Genomic DNA, 19,252 nt, shown 5'->3' on the forward strand with positions numbered 1-19,252 from the left:
GAGTTAACTGCCAATACCAACCCCAATTACTTACCCCTCCTGCCAACTTTTCTTACATTCCCTGCCATTCTTCTTACACACCTACATTTCCCACTTAATCACCAATACTAATGCCAATGACCCCTCTTGTGATTGGAAAAAAACCTAAACCCCCCATGTGATCAAAAGCCTAAGAAGAGCCCTAGTTTTAAAAAAAATTCCAGTTTGTGCTATTACTCATTTTCAGTTTCAGTACCGATCTCATACCCGTTACATGATTGATCTTCTGCAATACTTTAGTCATGAATTTAAAGAAATTATCTTCTATGAAGGAATAGGAGGGTTCTTATTTATCACACGAAAAACCAATATCATTCCAAAATATTGTGCATACATCCAAAAGGTTTACAGAGTTCAAAGATAATTAATTTCATGACAGCAATCCCCAATTTTACGACGATCATGCAGAAGTAATCTTCCTATATGTCGTTGCAACCGTGTTATTGATGCCCTAGCATTGCATCTATGAGGCCTCAAATTGATCTGAAAATATAGCATGCATGCATGCATGATAATAATGTTTTTGATATGTAGGTTAATGAATTATCCAAAGCTTACCTAGTTAGCTTACGAGGTTTTATGTTGCGACCAGTATTCGTTAACAAGCTGTGCAAATAAAGAATCTGAATCATTCATCAATTTCATGGGCTTGTCATATTCCATCACCTTTCCTGTAAAGTGCAAGGTTTATTTCAGAGGGATTAGCAGTTTAGACCACTTGAGTTTAAGGGCATTTTCATGAAACCAATGGTTCACTTCTAGTACAAAAAACCAAGTAGAATGATTCAAAAGTATGTTCCTTAATCCTTAATGTTTTCAAACCAGATCGGTCATTAATTCGGCAGCCTTACTAGTTCAATTTTAACACAACTCCATTTTTGGCCAGAACTCGTTTTGACCCAAACCAAATTTATATATTTTTTAACCATTTTGACCAAAACTCATTTTGCTTAGATGTTGTTCTAACCCGTCACCAAACCCACCCGACCCTCGTTTCCCAAACGTAGTATTGAGATAGGAAAGAACTTGGACCTACCATCCTTCATAACAAGTACCATTGTGCAGTCTACAACAGTTGGTATTCTGTGGGCAACTGTTATCACAGTGCAATCTTTAAACTCTTCCCGAATCGTTTTTTGTATAATGGTGTCCGTTGTATTATCGATTGACGCGGTGGCTTCATCGAGCACCAATATCTTTCTTCTCTTCAAAAGGGCTCTTCCTAAACAAAACAGTTGTCTTTGTCCAAGGCTCCAGTTTGAACCATCTTGCACAACTATATTAATATTGTCATATACTTATATGTCAGGTAACGTACACTTGTAATATCATAAGTCAATGACTCAGATTTCGTACCCAACGAGTCCAATCCCTCCTTTTTATCTTGAATGGCCTCTCTAAGTTGGCATTTTTCAAGAACCTGATAAACAATGAAAGTTAGCATTCATTTATGGTCTTGGTTGGTGTATATTTTTATAAGCTTGTATAATTTTACCTTCCATATTTCTTGATCACTATGCTCGGATAGAGGATCGAGATTGAATCGAATTGAACCACTGAATAATGTTGGTTCTTGTGGGATGATTCCAAAACTTGATCTAAGGTCATGAATTCCAATTGAAGCGATATCTATATCGTCTATGACTATCTTTCCATCCGTAGTCTCAACTAAGCGAAATAAAGCACTAATCAAAGTCGTTTTTCCACTGCCCGTTCTACCCACGATTCCTATCTTATGCCCTCCTTCAAACACACAATTGATTCCATGAAGAACCAGGGGGGAGTTCGGTTGATATCTGATCTGAAACACATAACCAAATGGTCTAAAACTCTTAAAATATTATCCATGTAATAAAGTTGAACCTTACGTACTTTCAGATTTTCGATGACAACTCGGCCAATACTTGGCCAGTTTGTTGGTGGGCGGTTGTTTTCTATGATTTCCAGGGCTTCACTACGAATATGCATGTATTGATCCAATCTTTCAACTGAAACTATCAGATTTGATAGCTGACATTGGAATTGAACGGATACAACAAGAAAAATATTCAATGAGAGACCGTACGAAAGAGCCATTCCAATGTATCCTGTCATTACAATACATGTTGTTAGAAAAACATGTATGTTTTCTTGTACTAACCTGAGGCTAAAGCAATAAAGGATTATATTTAATGCCACTAACCCGAGGATGAGGCATCAAAGGGGAGCAAAGTTATGGCTAAGGCAGAGCTAGAAACAACAACTGCACATAGCATTTCTAGACGTTGAATCAACCACTCGTTTGCTGAAAAGCTATGAAAGAATGGACTCACGTTGCCATCAATAAGGTTCAAATGCTCTGAAAAGAAGCGGTCTTCTTCTCCGAAAGCTCTTATGGTAACAACTCCAGCAATTGATTGTGCTAGATGGCTTGCAACTAAAGACTTACTCGTGCCATCTAACCTCATCAACTCCTTTGCAGATGCATAGTAGAATTTCTGAGTGAGAAAATGATAGTGAGAATCACATATTATAATGAGTAAGAACTAACACAACTGATCATGCATGTAATAGTGGTAACACTAATAACATATTTTAAAGTTAAGCACGATTTTCGTCCCTGAAGTTTCAATGTTTTAACCCTTTTCGTCCATGGCACTAACACTGTTAGATTTTTTGCTAATTTGAAGAAAATTTCAGTCAATTTAACACGTGTTATGGTTGAAACCTGTAACGGGTGGCGGTAAGCGCCAATCCCTTTTCCAAGAGATCTTAGGTTCAATTCCACTGGTTTTCTGCCATAAAAGATAAACCTCCTAAAGGCCGCATGCCTAGGCTAAGGTAAGGTAAGCTACACTTCGCGCGGTCTATTTGTTAGAAATGTATTGGTAGACTCCCATGAGTTCTATCCAACGGGTTCTCACGGTTATTAAAAAAACAAACACACATGGTTAAAAGTTTAGGAGTACAGTTTCTTACTTGTAGAAGTATTGTTACGTAAACCGTTGGAATGATGACAAACAAGATAGGCCAAGTTAGGAATGCCAAGTGAAGAGGTATGTACCCGCCTCAACACCGAGCAAGGCGGGTCAACCCACAAGATATAGACAAGAAGCTTGAAATCAAGACATTATAAAGGCACAAAGCCAAAACATACGCGCATGGCGCATATCACATATGCTCATGCATCACATGCTCAGGCATCATATGCCCAGGCACCACACATGCTCAGGCATCATATGCCCAGGCACCACAGATGCCCAGGCATCACATATGCTCACGCATATCACATATGCGCGCGGCGCATCAGCGCGCGGCGCATATCACATGCTCGTGCATATCACATCTGCGCATGAAACATATGCGCGTGAGAATAAAGAGAAGACCTCGCGCATCCTCAGGATTGGCGCATATCACACATGCACATAATCAACCTCGTCCTTATCCAAATCAGGATTAGGGCAACCTTGATTGTGCACGTCAGACAACCTTCCAGAAGGTATCTTTTTAAGGAATAAGAATATGCTGATGTTGACAGCTGCCAATGAAAGGTGGACAACTCAGCAAAACCTATGTGCTACCACGTGATTATAACCAATGAGAAAGCACCAGGTGTCCCAGAGGACACGTGGCGCAGAGCAATTGGAGGAGGCCAACAAGGCTGAGCCCAATCAGTGGAAACCCTAGCACTATAAATACAGCATCAACTCCACAAGGAGAGACATTCAATCATATTCAATTACATTCACTCAGACAGTTACAGCCAGTAACACATAATCACATCCAATTACAGGGTATTCAGCTATTAAGCAATACTCTTCAGATTTCCTTACTCAGATATTATTATCTTCTCCCACAAATACTTATTCTCACACCGGAGGGTTACCCCAAAGAGGACCCCTCTGTCCCTTTCTGAGGGGTAAGTTGACGGTGCTGTTCATTTTGTAGGTGGAAGAACCCAGATCCAAGAAAACCATCGGTGAAATAATATAATCACACCCGAGGAAAGTAGATCGTCTACCAGTGAGTCGATCCACGTTTCTTCATTGGCGCCATCCACTGTTACAACGGCAACAAGATCTCATCAGATCTCTAAACAAAAAACCAAATTTTCACCATGGTTTCTGGCGTTCGTAACGTTGATCAAGTTCTGGAGGATATTGAACGTGAGGATGTTAATGAGGGACAACAGTTTCTGAGGGCGCCGCGTGATTCTACGCGCGCCACCAGTAACCGTCCTTTCATCACAACTCCTCATGGCCAGACTGAAACTCCTCCAGACGATCTTACGTTACAAAATCTTGCCGGCGCGAAACAAAAAGGACCAATGGATCCAGAAGATGAAACTAATGACCCCAAAGAATGGCTCATAAACGAGCAACGACGTCTAATGGACAAGTACAACGAGATGGTCAAACAGAGAAAGTTAGCCGACTTAACACAAAGGCAAGTGTTTGACAAGCAAACCATTCAGGGAACAAAAAGGGTGCGCGCGCCGGAAGATGGTCATTCCATTCACACTGCACACACTGAGTTTAGTGATGAAGAAGTACACAGCATGAGGAAAACGCGAGATACTCATGCAGGAGGCTCACAGCTCCGCGCGCCTGTGAACATGGCGCCTGGAGCCAGAGCCGATCTGGATCTGCAAATGCTGTACAGCCCACCAGTTAGAGGGCAAGTGGACGTAACCACACCGTATAGACCAGCCATCTTGGTGAAACATTCAAAGTTCACTGAGCGCATCGCGAAGGCTCCCATCCAGCACAAAACCAAGATGCCAAGTGGTTTGGGTAAATATGACGGCACAACAGATCCAGACGATTTCTTGCAAGGTTTTTACAACACGGGAAACCTAGAGAGCTGGACGATGCCAACATGGTGTCACATGTTTGCTCGCTGCCTCACGGGCGCGGCGCGTGTCTGGTTCGAGAGCTTGCCGACAGGGCAAATCGATGGGTTCGAGGAACTATTGGAAAAGTTCCAGGCCCACTTCGTACAGCAGCGCAGACACACGCGCGACCCTGATGACATCATGCACTGCGTGCGCAGGAATGATGAAACGATTGAAGACTACATCACACGTTTTAATCAGGAGTCTCTGGCAATCGGAGGTATAACTGAGCAACTCCTGCGCGTGGCCTTTATACAAGGCGCGCGCAGTGATCAACTCCGCCGAGCTCTCGTAAGCAGAGATGGCATGCCCACCACGTGGGCCAAGTTAATGGAAGCATCGCGAGTTTTCGCGAGAAATGAAAAACAAATTGCCCAAGATAGGGCAAGAGAAAGAGCGCATCAAGCTGAGTCACCGCGCAGCAAAGAAAAAAGGGGCAAACAGAACTATGTATGGTCCAGGTTGCAATCAACCAGTTTTTCTTCCACAGAAAAGCAGGCGCAACCAAGCTCACCCCAGCCCCAAAAAGACGTTCGTAATCGCGGGGAGGGTGACAAGAGGGAGGGCGGCAGAGATCCTAGCAGACCTCTGCCAAGAATATGGACTCCCCTCACTAAAACGCCTTCACAGGTGTTAAGCACTGAGAATGTCCAATTCAAAAGCCCCAAGCCACTACACTACAAGGGACCATCAGACAGTGGCAAGTACTGTGAATTTCACAAGTCCACGGGGCACAACACTGATGCATGCCACCACTTGAAGGATACAATTGAAAAGGACGTGAAGTCAGGCAAGCTGGCTCACCTGGTGAAAAACTCAACACCAGAAAATGAACAATCAGGAGCCTCAGCCAGCAAAAGTACAAAAGAATCTGTGTAGCCGAGGGAGGAAGGCAAGGGCAAACATCAAGAAAGAGAAGCGCGCAAATCCAAGGAGATTGGCGCGAGCAACAAGTAATCTTCCCAAGAATCAGGGGAGGCCCTTCTATCAGCAGTCCTCTTGTCATCACTACACATATTGCTCATTACGAAGTGTCAAAAGTCCTGGTGGACACTGGCAGCGAATCAGACATCATGTATTAGCAATGTTTCAGAAAACTGGATCCGGCGGACCAAGCAAGGCTTGAAATTGTGAATGCACCAATCTCTGGTGTTTCAAATGAAATCATTCATCCCCTAGGTCAAATACAATTTGAACTAACCATGGGGGATGAGAAACACAAGCGAGCCGAAGTTGTTAACTTCTTGGTCTTGCCCACCACTTCTTGCCACAATATGATCTTGGGTAGGGGAACGATTGCCCAATTCAACGCCATACCGTCGCCAGCGCACAGCGCGTTGGGGTTCCCAACACCAACAGGTGTAACTTTTGTATACCGGGATCATTTGTGTGCAGTGACAAGTACTCCGCGGGAGGGGAGAATGAAACTTCCAATGGCAGACAACGCGCCAGAGGAATGGATTCTCAACCCAAAATTCCCGGAGCAGAAGATCACAATTGGCACAACGATATCAGACGACACGAGGGTGAGAATGAAAAGATTGCTCACAGCATATATGTCGGTCTTCGCGTGGCAACACTCTGATATGACTGGGGTTCCGCGAGACCTGGCACAACATTCTCTCAACACGTTCAAGTCTGTAGAGCCAATTGCTCAAAAGAAGAGAGTCATGGGGGATGAGAAAGCGAGGGCCATGAATGAGCAGGTTGAGGATCTGCTGCGCGCAAACATCATCCGCCCGATAAGATACCAGACGTGGGTAGCCAATCCTGTGATGGTAAAGAAAACTAACGGGTCGTGGAGGATGTGCATTGACTTCAAGGACCTCAACAAAGCGTGCCCAAAGGACTGTTACCCCCTACCAAACATCGATGCAAAGGTGGACTCCGTGGCGCCATTCAAACTCAAATGTTTCCTGGATGCCTACAAGGGCTATCACCAGATTCAAATGGCACCACAAGATGAGGACAAGACCGCATTTAGAACCGACAAGGGTGTTTTTTGCTACACAAAAATGCCCTTTGGTTTGAAGAATGCGGGCGCCACCTACCAAAGACTTATGGATGCCGTTTTCAGCGAGCAAATCGGAAGAAACCAAAAAGTCTATGTGGATGATTTGGTGATTAAGAGCAGGGAGGAAAAGCAAATGCTCAAAGACATCGAAGAAACCCTTGGGCGCCTAAAGGAAGTTAACATGAAGCTCAATCCGAGCAAATGCACCTTCGGCGTACTAGAGGGAAAATTTCTAGGTGTAATGGTCACCAAGGATGGTTTCAAGGTGAACCCTGAGAAGGTGGAGGCCATCCTTGACATGCCCTCGCCATCCACCATGAAAGAAGTCCAGAAGCTGAATGGTAGATTGGTTTCAATCAACAGGTTCCTAGCGAACCATGCAAGCAAATCTACCCCATTTGTCAACACATTGAGGAATTGCTTAAAGAAAAGCCAATTCAAATGGACTCCTGAGGCCGAGCAAGCTTTCAGGGAGATAAAAGAATGTTTGATAAATCTGCCCGCGCTCACAGCTCCACTTCCTGGTGAAACTTTGACATTATACCTATCAGCAGGAGAGCGCGCCATCGGCGCAGTATTATTGGTGGATCGCAAGGGAATCCAAACGCCAATATACTATGTGAGTCGGGTGCTGACAGATCCTGAGACGCGCTACTCCATCATGGAAAATTTAGTTTTATCACTAACACACGCGTCGCGCAAGCTTCATAGATATTTCAATGGTCATCCCATTGAAGTTCTGACTGGTTACAACATCCAGCAAGTTTTGCGGCGCCCCGCGCTCTCAGGAAGGCTGACAAAGTGGGCGCTGGAATTAGGCGAGTACACGATCGCCTATAAGCCCCGTCCAGCAATAAAGGGACAAGTCTTGGCTGATTTCATTGCCGAGGTCCCCGAAGGAAAAATTGAAGAGGCTCAGCGCGAGGTAGATCCTCCGCGAGCCAATGACGAAGAAAATGTGTGGAGATTGTTCACTGACGGAGCTTCAAACAACGAAGGGTCCGGCGCAGGCCTAAAACTGGTGGATCCAGAGAATCATGAATATACTTACGCCATCAGGTTGGACTTCAAAAGCACCAACAATGAGGCTGAGTATGAAGCCCTGCTGGCTGGCCTGCGCATCGCGCAAAAATTCGGAGTTAAAAAGCTAGAGGCCCATGTTGATTCATACTTGGTAGCAGCACAGGTCAATGGCCTTTATGATGCCAAGGAGAACACCATGCCTCTATATCTAGAGCAGGCGAAAAAGCTCATCGAGCAATTTGACTGCTTCAGAATCATTCATATTCCGCGCAGTGAAAACAAATCAGCAGACACGCTGAGTAAGATGGCATCAACCAGTTTTGATCACTTTGGCAAAGATGTCAGGGTGGAAGTAATGAGCAACCCGTCGGTGGTAGCGAAGTCTGTCCTGGTAACTCATACAACCCCTTCATCATGGATAACTCCAATAATGGAATTCTTGAAGGAGGGAAAGGTACCAGATGATCGCGCGCAAGCGAGGAAGATAAGACACAAGGCGCAGAACTATGAACTGCTTGATGGTACATTATATCGACGCTCTTATCTTGGGCCGCTCATGAAATGCCTAGATGCTGAGGAAGCAAGCTATGTGATCAGAGAGATACATGAAGGAATCTGTGGAATACATGCTGGCCCGCGCATGGTGGTTGCCAAGGCAATGAGCGCAGGTTACTATTGGCCTGGCATGTACTTGGACGCTCTAAAAGAGATCCAAAAATGCAAAGCATGTCAGAGCTATGCGCCAAACACCATGCGGCCAAAGAACAACTTGATTCCGGTGACCTCCGCATGGCCTTTCCACAAATGGGCAATCGACATTGTGGGTCCCCTTCCGCAAGCGCAAGGGCGGGTAAAATTTTTGGTAGTGGCAGTAGACTATTTCACAAAATGGGTTGAAGCCAAGCCACTAGCAAAAATCACAGCCGAAGCGATGAAGCAGTTTATATGGAGCCACATCATATGCCGTTTTGGCTTGCCCATGGAAATTGTGAGCGATAATGGCAAGCAATTCACTGACAAGAAGATATCCGGCTGGCTCAAGGAATTGCGCATCAACCAGATTTTCACTTCAGTTTATCACCCTCAGGGGAATGGCCAAGTGGAACGCGCTAACCAAAGCTTGCTGAATGGGCTGAAGAGAAGGTTAGAGGGAGAATCCCATTCTTGGGTCGAAGAGCTACCTAATGTCCTGTGGGCACACAGGACATTAAGCAAAACTAGCAATGGCGAATCCCCGTTCAGCCTAACCTATGGAACAGAGGCAATGATCCCAGCAGAAATTGGATGCCCATCCCATAGAGTGCTCATGATGAGCAAGATTGATAACGAGCGCGAAAGAAGGTTGGATCTCAACTTACTTGAAGGGCGCAGAGAGGCGGCTATCATCAATGAGGCCAAATACAAGAAAAAACTGGAAAAATATTACAACCAGCGTGTGAAAGAATGCCACTTTAAGAAAAATGATTTCGTCCTTCGCAACAAAGAAGCTAGCCGCGCGATACCCCCGGGAAAAATGTCCCCCAATTGGGAGGGACCTTATCAAATCTCAGAAGAATTGGGGAAAGGCGCATATGCTTTAAAAGATTTGAATGGAAAGAAGATCCCGCGCGCATGGAACGCGGCACAGCTTAGAAAATGTTTCATGTAAATGTCAAGTTTGTAATCAAGGCTTTTTAAGCCATTATGAATAATGATACGCGCTATCTTCTCTTAATGTGGATTCTATTACCTTTGGCATACATGTTTCACACTTCCCTTTATTAGTTTTGAGCAATATGACAACATTGTATTGACATCAAAACGAAATAAAAACGAAGTAAAACATACATGCGCGAGCTTCAAGCTCAAACGCGTTAAGGAGTCTTAACTCTTAAGCGTCAGGGCCTTAGCCCAATTCTATTACCTTTTGCATACATGTTTCACACTTCCCTTTATTAATTTTGAGCAATATGATAACATTGTATTGACATCAAAACGAAATAAAACGAGGTAAAACATACATGCGCGAGCTTCAAGCTCAAACGCGTTAACGAGTCTTAACTCTAAAACGTCAGGGCCTTAGCCCAATAATGTGAGCCTTAGCTCAAATCACTCACAACATCCATCCTACATATTGCGCAGCCTGACCATAAAACACCTAAACACAACTAAGGCAAAGCAAATGCCAAAACATAGTTGTTAAGGTCTCAGGTTGGGGTCGCGCATGAAATTGTAGTGGATATCTGAGTAACACATTGACACGTAAAGGCTAAAAAACTCATAATTCCATAAAGGCGCGATAACGACGCGCAAAAGAGGAATAATGAAAACGCCAAGACACGTGTCAACATAATCAAGATATGCCAAAATCACTTACAATATGACAAGGGTTAAGTATAATAAATTCCTTACAACCTTGTTCTTATTCCAACGTGCAAGCATATCTTATATTCAACATGCAATATAAAGAGATGAATGGCGAATGCGCAAGATGCGAAGAAGGGAAAAACAAAATTTCATTCCAAAGCATTGAAATTTACAAGTTTACAAGATGAGATACAAACTACAAATAAAAATAAAAAACATGAAGGGCTTCTCAAGTCTCCACGTTGACATCAGCCTCAACATCATCCTCATCATCGCCCTCAGCATATGGCGCAGCCTGCTCCTCATCATCTCCAAACTGACCATAGTCAAGTTGTTCATCTTGAATGGAGTCTTCTAGCACAACAGTGTCAGGAGTGGATCCTTTGGCCACGCCAGAGCCGCTAGCAGGAGCAGTATTCCCCGCGCCATCATCGCCGCCACCAGCCCCTTCGCACTCGTCAAGTAATTTCTTTAGCGCGCCGAGGTCGGGCTGGTCAGCAAGCGCGGATATCTGAAAATCATAAGGAAAAGTATAAGTACAAAAATACTTGGAAAATAAATCAAAGTAATCTCATTAAAGTTAAAATACCTGCCCAAGGATGGGAATGGGAGTATTTAAATACTTCTCCCCCATCGCGGCCATGTCCGCGCAGGCAACGTCGCTCTGATAAGGGTAATCGGATGGGTTCTTCTTCAGCATCCCATATTCATAGCCATCCTTAAACCCTTCAGCTCGGCCCACCAAGCGCGCGGCAGCGTTGCAATCCATCACCAGGGCCTGGAACTCGTCTGAGTATTTCATCGCGTAAGCGCAACGAGTCATGCCATGTGAGATTAGCCAATGGCGATCCTGCGCGAGGCCAGCAACAGACGTCTCGAGGGCAGGAACCTGTGAGTTTAATAACTCAACAGTTTCCTTAGTCTTTTTCAGCTCCTCTTTGTCGGACGCCGCTGCCGCCAAGGTTTCTTCTTTTCCGCCCGCGCAGCATCAAGTGCTTCCTGGCTAGACGCTGCCGTCGCCAAGGCTTCATCTTTATCGGCCTGCGCGGCCGCCAGCTCCTTCTTCAGGCGCGCAACCTCACTCTCCAGTGATGATTTTTCAGTTATAGACTGGACAAGAACTTGGTCACGCGCCTCCGCCTCCAGCTCCAAGTCGCGCGCTCTGCGCGCGCACTTGGCCGCGTCCGCCTCCGCCGCCTGCAGCTTCTCCCGCGCAGCCTGAAGCTCATGACCGCGCTTCACGAAGGCGCTGTTGGCACTTGCTCTGTTCTCACTGAGCTCTGCTTGGAGCTTCTCAGCTCTCTCGCGAGCATCAGAAAGATGCCAAGCAGACACCTTAGCCTCTTGCTTGGCTTCCGCAAGAGCATCACGTACTTTTACGTAATCATTGCGAAGCTCTTGGGAGGCAGCAAAGAAAGCCGACCCAGCAAACATATGATCGTTGAGCAAGTCGTCGCGAGCGCGGTCCTCCTGGAACCTCCTTTCAGATGGAGGCACAGCATGAGCCCAGAATTCCGCACACACACCCATGGACTGAAATGTGTTGTCTTCAGTTATATTCCATCTCGGGCGGTAAATGTGATCGGCTTCCTGCAAAAGCAAAGTAATTATCTAAGTTATCAAAACACTAAGATGGAAGTCCGCGCAGCGGAACAAAAAATAATCTATACCTGCGGGGATGAAGCAGAAAAGTCAGCGCCAGCCCCACGAGAAGGCTCCGCCGCGAAACCTCGTGGCGCTGCAGGGCTGGCGCGGGCGCCAGCGGAGTCTTCAACTTCAAACTCCTCATCCTCCTCTGAAATAGGCCTCTTCTCCTGCGACCTAGAATCAAAATCGGTCTCGCAAGGAGGGTTGTGCGCAGCAGGAGGTGAGGGAGGTCTCGACGCCGCCAGGTCGGCGCGCAAAACGGCCTCCTGCTCCTTAGTAATCCCGATGAGGGGAGATTCATCGCTTGCAGGAGCAGGAGCAGAGCCAACGGCGCTGGCACCGGCGCCATGAGTGCCGCCAGCAGCTTGTACGCCAGCTACGGCTTCTATGAAAAAATCAACAAAAAGAAATGGTTCATGACTTGATCTAAAAGAAAGTCAGAAAATAAGAGCGCAATACGTACCTTGGCGCAACTCCGTTCGCGAAGCAAACATCGCCATGAAGTCCATTCTACCTTTCTTTGAGGGTAAAACAGGGGACTTCGAAGCGACCTCCGGCGCAGCCTCGGAATCTTGTTGCGCTGTCGCCGGCTCTACAAACATTTGAGTGAGCAAAGATTCATTAGTAATTCTATCAGAATCGCGCTCATAGAGACATAAAGGATAAGCAAAGTATACCTGTCGAAGGCGCAACACCGCTTCCCTTTTCCGCCGCGCGAAGGGAGGAGGTAGTGGCACCATACCTCAGGTGGACAGGAGGTCTGCCCACTTTTTGAGGCAGGGAAGACAAGGAAACCTTGGTGGTAAACTCCTGGGTTTTCCCAAATCCCCCCGCCTGAGTAGGAGGATCCTGAACAACAGGGGCAACATCTTTCTTCTGTTTCTTACCGGCCCCTGCGCCAGTTTTCCCCTTAGCTTTACGCTTTAGTTGGGGCGCCTCCTCCTCCTCCTCCTCAACCGCGAGCTCCAGCTTGTAGTTTTCGAGCGCATCTACAATACACGCAACAGAATTGTTAGCAAAATTTGGTATTATAAGGGAAAATGCATAAGTACAAAGGCTTACCAGGCGCATCGCTGTCGAAGACAAATCCCAGATCAACAGGGATGAACATGTCATCGAAGCGATCGGGGAAACCAACCACCCCAGCGCCGAGCGCGACGGAGCCACCCTCCATATGCTCATCATATGCGGCGTGGATATACTCCTTGGTGACTGCACAAAACAAGTCAACTTATATCAGCAAAACGAATTATATTCGCGCAGAAGTAAAGCAATGAGATTAACTTACACAAGCCGTCAACTTGGATAACGGGCTCGGTCGCACTGTCCGCCCACCGCCTGCTCATACCAACCCCCACCAGCGCCTCCTCACAAATGTTCTTGGCGGGGGATGGTTCAGCGGTCAACTTATTAACCCAGGCGCCAGTTGGGTTCTTGAGGACACCCACATCCGCAGGCGCAGAAGAGATCTCGCGCATGGTCATGTGGATGGGGATCACACCAGCCCTGATGTAAAAAAACCTCTCAGACCAGTCATGAAGGCTCTTGAATGACACAGTGGAGCACTTCACCTTCTGACTGCGAGGAATAAAAGAGAACCAAGAGTCTTGGATCTTGGGCTTGTAAAAAACTGAAAGCGCCGAGGGGTGGGCTCCTCGCGCTGGGATTTGCACATGAACTCAAAGTGAGTCATGCGCACAAGTCCAAACGGATGGACTTGGGATATATGAATCCCATAGAACTTAAGCAGCGCACCAACAAACCTTGTCATCAGGAGACGAAGGTTGCAGTGGGTGAAAAAATGGCTATAAAGGGATATATAGCCGGTAGGCGGGTCCGCCGCCGTTTGCCCGGCCCCAGGCAACATGCAGCCAAACACAGGGAGAAAACCCTGAGAGGCGATAAGGCTGTCAAGATCAGCCTGCCTCAGTTTGCAGGGGATTTCATTCCACCTCTTCACGGCCTTGGCCCTCCCTACCTCCTCCGATGAGACCTCAGCAGCCTTCTTCCCCTTGCCGGTCTTCTTCAATGTAGACATTGCTAACGATTTTCTACGGCAATGGATGGGGGAGATTGTGTTGTCTGAACTATCAGACATACAACTGTGACAACGAACAAAGGATGATCCGAAGAACAGAGACTTGTAAACAGGAGACAGCTAATCGGAATAGAATGAAAGAAAGAAAAGCTCTGAACAAACAAGAAGATGAAGGATAAAAAACTCAAAGGGCTGGCTTTTATAGGCCCAGGAGAGAGAAATATTGGTGCTGATCGAACTTCACGCGCCCCCACTCGCAGGTGTAAGCCAACGCGAGCGCGACACGTGTCCCTGACACTGTGTGAAGGGACACGAAAAGAAACTCTACAGCTGTTGCCAGAATTCACGCGCCACCACTCGCAGGAACGGACCAACGCGAGCGCGACACGTGTCCCTGACAGCATGTGAGGGGACACGAAAGGCAACTGTAGCACCTCGAGCACACGAAAGGTCTGACACGTCTCCATCACTGGCCCACGTCAGCAACAACCAACCACGTACAGGGACGATTCGCTTGCAACCAAAAGGATAGAATTTCGCGCAACGATGAATAATAAGAAGAAAAATACAAACCACTACTAAAAGAGCAAACTGATAAGTCTAATATCTAACTTGCCTCGCTCGCGATAGACAAGACACACATTAGACTGGGGGGCTTGAAGAGGTATGTACCCGCCTCAACACCGAGCAAGGCGGGTCAACCCACAAGATATAGACAAGAAGCTTGAAATCAAGACATTATGAAGGCACAAAGCCAAAACATACGCGCATGGCGCATATCACATATGCTCATGCATCACATGCTCAGGCATCATATGCCCAGGCACCACACATGCTCAGGCATCATATGCCCAGGCACCACACATGCTCAGGCATCATATGCCCAGGCACCACAGATGCCCAGGCATCACATATGCTCACGCATATCACATATGCGCGCGGCGCATCAGCGCGCGGCGCAATCACATGCTCGTGCATATCACATCTGCGCATGAAACATATGCGCGTGAGAATAAAGAGAAGACCTCGCGCATCCTCAGGATTGGCGCATATCACACATGCACATAATCAACCTCGTCCTTATCCAAATCAGGATTAGGGCAACCTTGATTGTGCACGTCAGACAACCTTCCAGAAGGTATCTTTTTAAGGAATAAGAATATGCTGATGTTGACAGCTGCCAATGAAAGGTGGACAACTCAGCAAAACCTATGTGCTACCACGTGATTATAACCAATGAGAAAGCACCAGGTGTCCCAGAGGACACGTGGCGCAGAGCAATTGGAGAAGGCCAACAAGGCTGAGCCCAATCAGTGGAAACCCTAGCACTATAAATACAGCATCAACTCCACAAGGAGAGACATTCAATCATATTCAATTACATTCACTCAGACAGTTACAGCCAGTAACACATAATCACATCCAATTACAGGGTATTCAGCTATTAAGCAATACTCTTCAGATTTCCTTACTCAGATATTATTATCTTCTCCCACAAATACTTATTTTCACACCGGAGGGTTACCCCAAAGAGGACCCCTCTGTCCCTTTCTGAGGGGTAAGTTGACGGTGCTGTTCATTTTGTAGGTGGAAGAACCCAGATCCAAGAAAACCATCGGTGAAATAATATAATCACACCCGAGGAAAGTAGATCGTCTACCAGTGAGTCGATCCACGTTTCTTCACCAAGATCCCAAAACTAAAGTACGTGTTCATCGTTGTACCTATTCCAATCGTGAACTTCATTGCCAATTCAATGTCTACAACACTCAGATCAGACGAAACCTACAACAATTAGATTCATAAGTTTCTTGAACTTCATTTGAGCATTAGTTTATGTAACAAGATATACCCGACTGATTATCCTTCCTATGGGCGTGGAGTCATAGAACGACATTGGTGCTCTAAAAAGAGAAGTTATTAACTTGGAGAAAACTGCTATAGAGGCATTAGTTCCAAGTTTAACCACATAATAAGATCTCCCAAATAAGAAGAACATCATCACAAAAGCCATGGCCATATACACTAGTAACATGGTTGACTCGTTGGCCATAGAACCCTGCACTTCACTAGCCAACCACAGATTTTGCAAGAGCAATCCAATTATGTATAAGAAATGTGACAAAACCGACAGAGAGAAGTAGAAGTAGCCGTTCCTCGGACCGCTTCTCTGGCTAAGATATTGTTTATATGGCTTGAGGCCTGTATCCCCTGCTTCTCGTTCTTCTTGCTTTATCAGTTGTTCTCCTACAATCTGTTCTCCCGTGTAAACATTTTCTATTTCTTGATTTGGGGATTTAGATCTTTGTTGAGGACCATCGGCCAATGGATTATCTGAACCAGAAGTATTACTAAGTGCAATGACTAAGCTTTGGAACTCTTTACATGACTCAAGCAGTAGAGCATAAGTTCCTGTTTGCACAATCTTTCCATCTGCCATTAGCTGTGAACGTAATAACAAGCATTTAAACGGTTTTGTTTTTTTAAAAAAATGCAAACTATACGAGTTTGTTAATAGCTCAATAGCTCACCAAGATGTCATCAAAAGCAGGCAAGAAATCGACTTGGTGAGTTACAAGTAACACCGTCTTGCTTGATAGTGCTTCCATAATATAATCCTACCAATAGCACATGTTAGCGGGCAATATTTAGAGAAAATTACCAAAATAGCCCGTTTGACCATTGAATTTATCAGTCGCGCCAAAGTGATCCAATCTATTGCGCCAGATTGAAAATTGTACACATTTCACTCTCTGGTTGATTGGTGAATTTAAAAAAGTCAATTCTATTCTGGTAATTTCTTGGTCAAAATGACTATTTTGGTGATTTTCCAAAATTTTTATATTATAGAAGAAATGAGTCATGAGAATGATAATTACTTTAAACAAACTGGCTGCAGTATGGGCATCAACAGCACTGAATGGGTCGTCCAGAAGGTACATATCTGCATCTTGATATAACGCGCGTGCAAGCTGAACTCTTTGCTTCTGTCCACCACTCAGATTCACACCTCTCTCTCCTATAATTGTTTGATCACCAAATGGGAACATCTCAATATCCTTCACAAGTGAACATTTCTTAACCACTTCTTCATACTTTTCATCACTCATTACTGACCCGAACAGAATATTATCTCGAACAGTCCCTGTTTGAATCCACGCGGTTTGTGAAACATATGCCACTTTTCCATTAACTTCAATCTGAGCATAACAATACATAAACAATATGTAACATTTTGTTTTCTGAATAGAACCGATACGTGACATATAAGTAGCAGACTTACTTTGCCTTTAATGTTTGGAACCTCTCCTAGAATAGCAGATATAAGAGTCGATTTACCCGACCCGACCTCCCCACATATTGCCACCTTTTCACCAGCTGAAATTTCAAGATTTACATCAGTTGGAGTCGGTTTTGAACAATCATCATTCCATGAAATCACATCCGCTTTGATCACTACCGATCCATGTCCTATGCTTGCATTATTCCTTCGCTCCTTCTGCAGCTCGGGTGCCTCCATAAACTTAATAATGCGTGTTAACGCAACCCTCGCTTCAATAAACACGGCTGCCACATCAGCAATGAGCCGAATCGGCTCTTGAATGATCCGTATCGTAGCCAGAAACGTGAAAACGTTACTAGCATCAAGCGGGATTCCAATAAAATAGCACGTATAAAATGTCACAGTTGCTACAATCACGGGTGATGACCAAAATAGAATCAAGTATAGTCCTCTTTGCATAATAACTGCAGATAACCACCTCATCTCTTCATTTCTCAACTTTTCAGCTGCCTTTTGAAAATGTTTCTCCCAAGCATATAACTTCAAAACCTTCATATTTGTAACAGCCTCCGTTATCGCCTTCAGCCTTCGGTCCTGAGCCGCCATGAGCTTTGTTAGAATCTTATGTTGCAACTTGCCCAACGGAATGTTCCCTAAAACGGTTAAGATTATCACCAACAAAGCCGCAAACGCAGCCACTCCGACTGAAAAATATATTATAAATATCCCAAGACATATTTGCAGACCAATGGTCCAAATCTGGTGAAACCAAAAGGGAAACTCCCCTATTCGGTTAGCATCAACGGTTGCATAATTCATTATTTGACCAGGTGAGTAACTCATTCTGGCGTCGTTCGATAACCGTAGCTGCTTCTGATAAATGGCTGCACATAACATAGACTTCACCTGCAGCCCGGTCACTCGGTTTCTAAAGTTTAACTGTCTCTCTGATAGTGATTCCAAACATTTGGAAACAAACAAGGCTAATGTGAGATAATAACCTTCATGATCAAATGTTTGTTTCCCCTGGACAACTTTTATAAAAGCCCGAAGAATCAGCGGGCCCGAAGCCAACGAAAGCACCTTTACCAGTGCAAAAATCCCTGTGATCACCAACCGCTTCGATTGCCACATAAACAAAGTTGACAACACCGAAGGATCCCCAACAACACCATTTCGTTCTCTCTCCGCCTTTCGCTTATCCAATATTTTCATAAATGTTGAATAACACATTTGGGCTTTATTTTCATCTTGCAATTTTGGGATATCGTCCGCATCGAGGACTTTACTCTTTCCGGTTACCAGCAGCGGATTAAGCCACCAAAATGTGAAGTTACTAAGAATTCCTGCTTTCGCCTTCAGAGTGACAACATCTTTGGCCACCAAAGGCGCATAAAGCGCGCCAAGTTCGGCATCCGTTTGTTTTCTTTCCATAAAAACGCATAAAACTAACAAAACCGCACCCGGAAAAGTCAACGTGTTTAACACACCAGTCAAACTTGTTTCTCCATGAACACTAGCATCCCAGACGCTTGAAAAACATAGAAAACATGAAAACAACAAGATCAAAACAGAACAGATCTTCGGTAAAACCCGACGCCTTACAAGAACTAAAGCTAGCACCCACAAGAATCCTTGAAGGACCAGTGACACGCTTGCTATGTCCCTCGAGTTTTCAACAACGGTCCATATGCCGAAAATTAAATATACCAACCCCAAACAGCCATTAAATACCATCGAGAAAACTGCCAGCCAGCGCTTGTTCGCACTGGCTGGCAGTTTGGTCGACGGTGTGTTACAACAGAAGACGAGTAACACACACATGAATAACAAGAGGGCGTTGATAGACATGACAATAACATGATTACTGCACGAGTATGGATCGAAAACCGACAACATATTGGAGTTACAACGATCTTGATTACCGGTTAACATGTTAATGAAACCGTCTAGTAGCATAATATTATTAAGTTCACTAGCTAGTTGGTG

General features: G+C 45.2%; 1 protein-coding gene across 1 annotated transcript; it reads right to left on the bottom strand.

The window, feature by feature from the left end:
• Nucleotides 1-363: 363 nt before the first annotated feature.
• On the bottom strand, nt 364-19,000 carry LOC143548286 (ABC transporter C family member 10-like). Its single transcript, XM_077039495.1, has 12 exons — nt 17,264-19,000; nt 16,860-17,180; nt 16,512-16,598; nt 15,833-16,423; nt 15,667-15,765; nt 2,222-2,516; nt 1,912-2,126; nt 1,535-1,840; nt 1,396-1,459; nt 1,076-1,315; nt 598-710; nt 364-522 (listed from the first exon to the last, which is right to left on the bottom strand). Exons 1-11 carry the CDS (start codon nt 18,998-19,000, stop codon nt 607-609), a joined length of 4,059 nt encoding a protein of 1,352 aa, XP_076895610.1. The 3' UTR covers nt 364-522; nt 598-606.
• Nucleotides 19,001-19,252: the final 252 nt, after the last annotated feature.

The sequence above is a fragment of the Bidens hawaiensis genome, unplaced genomic scaffold, assembly GCF_021521415.1.
Source record: "Bidens hawaiensis isolate Kalapana, Puna unplaced genomic scaffold, B.hawaiensis_p1.1 tig00014983_1, whole genome shotgun sequence".
In the NCBI taxonomy this organism is placed as follows: Eukaryota; Viridiplantae; Streptophyta; class Magnoliopsida; order Asterales; family Asteraceae; genus Bidens; species Bidens hawaiensis.